Source organism: Callorhinus ursinus, unplaced genomic scaffold, assembly GCF_003265705.2.
Source record: "Callorhinus ursinus isolate GAN/ISIS: 27379988/994484 unplaced genomic scaffold, GSC_fseal_2.0 scaffold1, whole genome shotgun sequence".
Lineage (NCBI taxonomy): Eukaryota > Metazoa > Chordata > Mammalia > Carnivora > Otariidae > Callorhinus > Callorhinus ursinus.
This window is the reverse complement of record NW_027397063.1, coordinates 120,781,213-120,788,462: the sequence shown is the minus strand read 5'-3', so window position 1 is coordinate 120,788,462 and position 7,250 is coordinate 120,781,213. Positions and strand designations below refer to the sequence as shown.

The following is a 7,250-nucleotide window of genomic DNA, read 5'->3' as shown; positions in this document are numbered from 1 at the left end:
TGCGTGGAGCACTGGGTGTTATGCACAAACAATGAATCATGGAACACTACATCAAAAACTAATGATGTAATGTATGGTGATTAACATAACAATAAAAAATTTATAAAAAAACAGAACAGAGAGATGTATACAGTTTATGTTCTAAAGGTGTTTCTAAATTACTAAAATTGTTTTTTCTATGAAATAGTTCAAAATGCCAACGGATGATTATTTACTTGATTTTTTTCAGCAATGCTTTGTCCCCCACCAGATAGTACCAAATTCAGTTCCAGTTCTAAGGGAAGTCCCTATCCAAGAAGTTGTACCATATTGAGTTTATTCTATATACCTAAAGATAAAGATACACTTATTTTAATGCTAAACTAAAGATACAGTGTCCCATATGTTCGTCCTATGATCAATGACAAGAAATAGCAGAACACAGAAAAATCTCTGTAAAATTTGAGAAGAGGGATAAAAAACTATATTTATGATGATTTTTGCTTAAAAATTGAGAGACATCCATTTTTCAGATAAATAAAATGCTAATTATAAGCTACATTAAGTCTCAAAAAAAGTTTCCAAGTAATTAGGCAATAGAAGAAATGTATTATATGAGGGGCGCCTGGGTGGCTCAGTCGTTAAGTGTCTGCCTTCCGCTCAGGTCATGATCCCAGGACCCTGGGATGCAGCCCTGCATCGGGCTCCCTGCTCAGCTCCCTGCTCTCGCTGTACCCCTCCCCACCAACTCATGCTCTCTCTCTCTCTCAAGTAAAGTCTTTTAAAAAAAAAGAAAAATTATATGAAATTAGAACATACATGTACATATTTATATACAGAGAATATTCATTAAAATAAGGAGGATCAAAGTCAAAGGCAAGAAAAACTTGACCCATAAAGGTAATGCCACTTTCATAGGAGAAAAAAGAAAGCACTATGTGAGAATTCAGAAAATGAAAATGAGCAGGAAAACATTCCATATAGCATGACATGCATGTTAAGACAATACATTTTCTCCTTAATATTATTACGGAAACACTGCTTTCTATATCTGCCCTTACACTACATGGCACTCCTTAGCTTATATGAAAAACCAAAAACAATTCAATGTAATCGAGATTCTCATCATGATTGTGGTACCAATACTCAACAATTTCTAAAATTTGTAATTATTTTGAACGTATTCATAAAAAATTCAAACCAAATTAAGATTATAAACTAAAAGAACAACTATAGCTCTTAGAGTGTAAAATAAGAAACCTCCATATAAATTTTCCACAAATATATTTTAAAAAGCTACATTCATGCCTTCAAAATTTCCAGAAATTTTGGACGCCTGGGTGGCTCAGTTGGTTAAGCGTCTTCGTGATCAGGTCATGATCCCGGGGTCCTGGGATCGAGTCCCCACATCGGGCTCCCTGCTCAGCGGGAAGCCTACTTCTCCCTCTCCCTCTGTCTGCTGCTCCCCCTGCTTGTGCTCTCTCCCTTTGACAAATAAATAAAACCTTAAAAAACAGAATGTTTAAAAAAAAAATTCCAGAAATTTTATACATCTCTACAAGCTACTACCTACTTTCTCAACAATCAAAATAAATCATAACTCCTTTGTCTTTTTTCTCTGATGACTGCCTCAAGAATAACCTATAACCAAATCTAACCAATATTGGCTTTCTATTAATTTTCTTTGGCAAAGCATTTAGCAGCAATTAAGCATTTTATCCAAAAAAGGCAATTTTCTAAGATTTCATGTCCTCTCAAGACAGAGCCAACTTAGTATCTTATATTGCTTACTATCTTAAAATGAAGTGATAAGAAGACTAAAAGTTCCAGATATTCTTAATTTTAGAAAGTGTCGTATTTACTTGTTTGCCCTTATTCTGAATTTTAAGTTGAGGGAAATAGGCTAAGTACTATAAAGGTTAAACATTAATTCTTTTCATCAGTTAATAAAATTGTTAGTAGTAACTTCAACACTATGAATTCTTAGGTGGCAATCAGTGCAATGACAGATGTCATAGACAATCCTGTACATTCAATTTCAACTTCCTGACGAGTGATCAATTGTTCAAAAAATAGGTTGACTCTCCAAAACAGTTAAAGACTTTATCTACATCATGTTAAAAAGAAAACAAAACAATTTATTTTTCAAGTTAAAGACTTAACTACAGATAAAAACAAAGAGCTAGGGGTGCCTGGGTGGCTCAGATGGTTGAGCGTCTGCCTTCAGCTCGGGTCATGATCCCAGGGTCCTGGGATCGAGTCCCGCATCGGGCTCCCTGCTCCTTGGGAGCCTGCTTCTCCCTCTGCCTCTATCTCTCTGTCTCTCATGAATAAATAAATAAAATCTTTAAAAAAAAAAAAAAAAGAGCTATTTCCCAAGCTGGGCTAGAGGACCAAATGATCTTGTTTGTTTGCCTGCCTGTCTCTTGTATACATGCAAGCATACATGAACGTGCACTTAAGTGTGCACACAGACACACACACACAAGGGACAATAAAGTTGAAAATCTGACTCTATATTGCCTAGAATTTTTACAACGCTCTCTCATTTGTTATTTCTCTTAAGACACCCTTAATTTTCTACTTCTAATTTCAAGAAACAGAAACTTACCAATATCACTGGCAAATTCATAGACATGGGGTTTTTGCAGCAGCCCTAACTGGCACATACAGGTAAGGGCATTAAGAGCTTTAACAATAACAAATTCCTCAGCATCACTAAGACCTTGTTGCAGCAGGGGTTTGAGAATTGAGGAGCTCTGCCAACCAACATACGCAGCAACACCTGAAAGAGAAGCAACATTATATGATTATTCTATACCTGAAAGTACAAATGCCATTAAGTTAAACAATAAAATAAATCAAAACCCAAATATATTGAGCAACAATCCAGGATAGGCCATTGCACTTCCTACCCAGCACAATATATGAAAAAGATCCACACCAAAGCAAATCACCAAGAAATTCTGGAACACCAAGGGAAAAAAAAAGATCTTATGAACTTAGAGAAAGAAAAATATGTCCCCTAAAAAGGAAAGAGGAACAATGAAAACAATCTTCACAATATAATCTTTAGGAACAATGGAGGCTAGAACACAACAGAGCAAGACCTCCAAAGTTGTCAAATAAACTTTACACTTAAACTGCCAATAAAATAAGAGAACAAAATCATTTTAAAACATACAAAGACTATCCAGGTTGACTTCCCATGCAACCCTACCTAAGAAAGTTTCTTGAGGATGTTCTTCAGCAAAATAAAAAAAAATGCAGAATATACAAAAATGACAGATACAGTAACCCAGGAATTCAAGGGGATAAACTGATAATAGCTAGCAAAGATTCAGAAATCAATCAGCCAAATTAGAACAAAAAGCCAATAAATTTCAAAAATGTTATCAAAAAGAAAAATGGAACAGATTACAAGCAATAGGTAAAACTGGTAAGAAAGAAGATGATATTACAGACAAGGTAAAGAAGATGTATCACTTTCTTTTGAAAGGAAAACAAAGGAATCTGAAAGCCCAGAACAAAAAATTGTTCCAGAAAATAATGGTATAAATAAAAAGTAAATTAAAAAATGTGCAATATCCTTAATAATCTGCAGAAGACAGGAAGAAGAATCCATTGATGACATGCTAAATATTTTCATCAAGTGATAAAGGAGTCATGGCATTAGAACTGTGGCAAAGCAAATATATAGCACACTACTTGGTTCTAAAGTCAATAAAATTTAAACATAATCATGTAAATTTTGCTTTGAAATTTCAGAATCAGTCTATACAAGTACAAGACTTTATTATGACTACAGAACAAAATATAAATATTATCAACTATGCAATGCATTTGTTAGTTGAACTGTCAATCAATAATTGGCTGAAAGAACCAACCAACAAGGAAAAGGAGAAAGAGAAAGGGGCACTCATCTCCTTGTAGTCCAGAAGTAGATCAATAAGAAGTAGGTTTAATTATTCAAAGTTATAAAAACAACACACAAAAACTAAAGCACTGAAAATAGTGATCTACATCTCAAAACCAGAGGGGAAGAGGGATCAGGAAATGGTATGAGTTAAAACTTCATGTGGCATAGGGGAGCCTGGGTGGCTCAGTCGTTAAGCGTCTGCCTTCAGCTCAGGTCATGGTCCCAGGGTCCTGGGATCAAGGCCCACATCAAGCCCCACATCAGGCTCCCTGAGCAGGGAGCCTGCTTCTCCTTCTCCCACTCCACCTGCTTGTGTTCCCTCTCTCCTGTGTCTCTCTCTGTCAAATAAATAAATAAAAGCTTAAAAAAAAACAAAAAAAACCTTCACGTGGCATAGAAAAAAAGTCAAGAGACTAAAGTCTAAAGTCAATAATTCTTAAAAGTAGTAGAAAAATATTAGAGATATGGCAATAAACACCTGAAGATATCAAACTAAAAACAAAATCCAGAGTGGTTGCTTCTGGAAAACGCAACTATTGCTTTTAATACATTGCAGACTTTGAATAATTTACAAAAGCTTATTTCTCCTATAATTGATAAGTAATTACAGAAATTTTTTCTTTAATAAAAGGAAATATACTACCTAAAATCCCAGCGGATTATATTTAGGAACTTTACAAAGTTAGAAACATATAATGAGCCAAAATAGCTCAAAATCCTTTGGAAAATAAGATTGACATCTGGAGAGCTTAACCTACTAGATACTAAAGTTGCTTATAAATCTAGAATAATTATGGCACCTGGGTGGCTCAGATGGTTAAGCGTCTGCCTTCGGCTCGGGTCATGATCCCAGGGTCCTGGGATCGAGTCCCGCATCAGACTCCCTGCTCCTTGGGAGCCTGCTTCTCCCTCTGCCTCTCTCTCTCTCTCTCTCATGAATAAATAAATAAAAAGTTTTAAAAAATGATAATAATTATGATATAATAAATATAACTATAATAAAAGAATATAAAATTGAGTACACAAATGAGAAATCAAGGGAACAGAACAGATACCAAGAAAACTAAAACTGAAAGACACAAGCATGCAACACATAATAACATAAGCTTCATCAATCAATGGGAAAGAAATGAAATGTTTAGTGTCAGGAAAACTGATTATTTTTCTGAGGAAAATCAGATTTCACTTTATACCACAGACCAAAATAACGAACAATTAAACAGTTAAGTGTGAAAAATAAAGCATTATAAAAAAAAGATGTGCACCCAACAGATTATTAACCTAACAAGTTACTTGAGCAAAGTATTTGCCACTGATTAAAAATTTTAATGTACATTTATAAAAGGCTCAAAACAGAGGCGCCTGGGTGGCTCAGTTGTTAAGCGTCTGCCTTCGGCTCAGGTCGTGATTCCGGGGTCCTAGAATCAAGCCCCGCATTGGGCTCCCTGCTCAGCGGGGAGACTGCTTCTCCCTCTCCCTCTGCCTGCCTCTCTGCCTACTTCTGCTTTCTCTCTCTCTGTCAAATAAATAAATAAAATCTTTAAGAAAAAAAAAAGGACCAATAAATAAAAAGTACAGAATAAGAAGTATGAATGAGTAATCAACATGAGAAATTTTTCACCTCCACAAATAAGCACAGAAATATCCATCAAAACAAGTTATCATTTTACCATAGCAACAGGCAAAGATTATGTGAAGCCTAGTCCATGCTGAAGGGTATGCAGTAGGGTCAAACAATGCTGATCAGAATGGAAAATGATACAACGTTTTTTGAAATGCTTATAAAATGTATCAGGAGTTTTAAAAATATATTCATATTCTTTAACCCAATAATTAAAATTTCAGACTTCTATCCTCAGAAAATAATAAGCAGCAAATATTTATGTAAAATATTATCTCTATATGAAAAGAAAAAAACAAAAATAATTTAAATATCCACAATTGATAAATTTTGCTAAAACCATATAATGGAATATCTTCATCTATTAAATTATGGTTTCAAAAAAAATTAAGATTTCACTTATTTATCTGACAGAGAGAGCACAAGCAGGGGGAGCAGCAGGCAGAGGGAGAAGTAGGCTCCCCACTGAGCAGGGAGACTGATGTGGGGCTCGATCCCAGGACCCTGGGATCATGACCTGAGCCGAAGGCAGATGCTTAACCAACTGAGCCACCCAGGCACGCTGGTTTCAAAAAAATTTTAATGACATGAGAAAATGCTTAGAATATGTCACCAGAAAAAAAATTAAAAAATAATAAGATTAAAAAGTAATATAATACATACATAATACTTCTGTGCCCAGCACTACTACATATGTTAGTTCATTTTATCTTCACAACAGAATAGATAGGTACTATTATTTTTCTTAAGATTTTATTTGAGAGAGACAGCACACACATGCATGCACGCACAAGCGGTGGGGGGGGGGGGGGGGGGGGGGGGGGCAGGGGGAGGCTCCCTGCTAAGCAGGGAGCGAAGTGGGGCTTGATCCCAGGACTGGAAATCATGACCCAAGCCAAAGGCAGACGCTTAACCGACTAAGCCAACCAGGAGTCCCCAGATAGGTACTAGTATTATGCCCATTTTACAAATACAGAAACTAAGGAAAAAAGACATTAAATGATTTCCCCATCAACCACAACTAGTAAATGACAAAGCCAAAACATGAATCCAACAGTATGGCTCCAGAATACCTACTCTTACCAGGTACACAATAGTGCCTCATGACATATATGACAAGATAGCAAAAATGGGATGGAAAGAGGAGAGAGTGACCTACAGAATTAAAACACCAACACATTAACAGACATCATAAAGGATTTTAAGATTAAAGGTGATTTATTTTCTTCCTGGTTTCTTTATTTTTCAAATTTTCTACAGCAAACATGTATTACTTTTATAAACAAAATAAAAACAATGAAAATTATTTTAGAATTAAAAACATTAAGGCATGATTCAAAATACACATGAATTGATCAACAGATGGAAGTTCTAAGCACCACCTTTTCCACAAAAAAGAAATAAAAATAAGATTTGAAAGAAGAAAGCAAGAAAGACAAAGATGTGAGATACAAAGTATAAGTAAGAATAGAGTTAGAGGAGTCTGAGATGCAAGACTGAGATGAATCAATAAACTTATACAAACAGTGGAAAAAACCAAAACAAAAAGGCAACTTTCTGAATGGGAAAAAATATTTGCAAATGATATATCCAATAAGGGGTTAATATCCAAAATATATAAAGAACTTATACAACTCAACACCAGAAAGACAGACAATCCAATTACAAAATGGGCAAAGTACCTGAATGTGGACAAAAGAGAATCCTTGTGCACTACTGGTGGGCATGTAA

General features: G+C 35.3%; 1 protein-coding gene across 7 annotated transcripts in view; it reads right to left on the bottom strand.

The window, feature by feature from the left end:
- PIK3R4 (phosphoinositide-3-kinase regulatory subunit 4) overlaps nucleotides 1-7,250 on the bottom strand; it is a 93,762-nt gene that overhangs the window by 63,342 nt on the left and 23,170 nt on the right. For all 7 annotated transcript variants that reach the window (XR_012380591.1, XM_073900275.1, XM_073900276.1 and 4 more), the window contains exon 7: nucleotides 2,591-2,764. Coding sequence is in view for 6 of the 7 variants with exons in the window: in XM_073900275.1 (XP_073756376.1) it covers nucleotides 2,591-2,764 (174 nt within the window). In the remaining variant the exon portion in view is untranslated. The remainder of the gene's footprint in view (nucleotides 1-2,590; nucleotides 2,765-7,250) is intronic.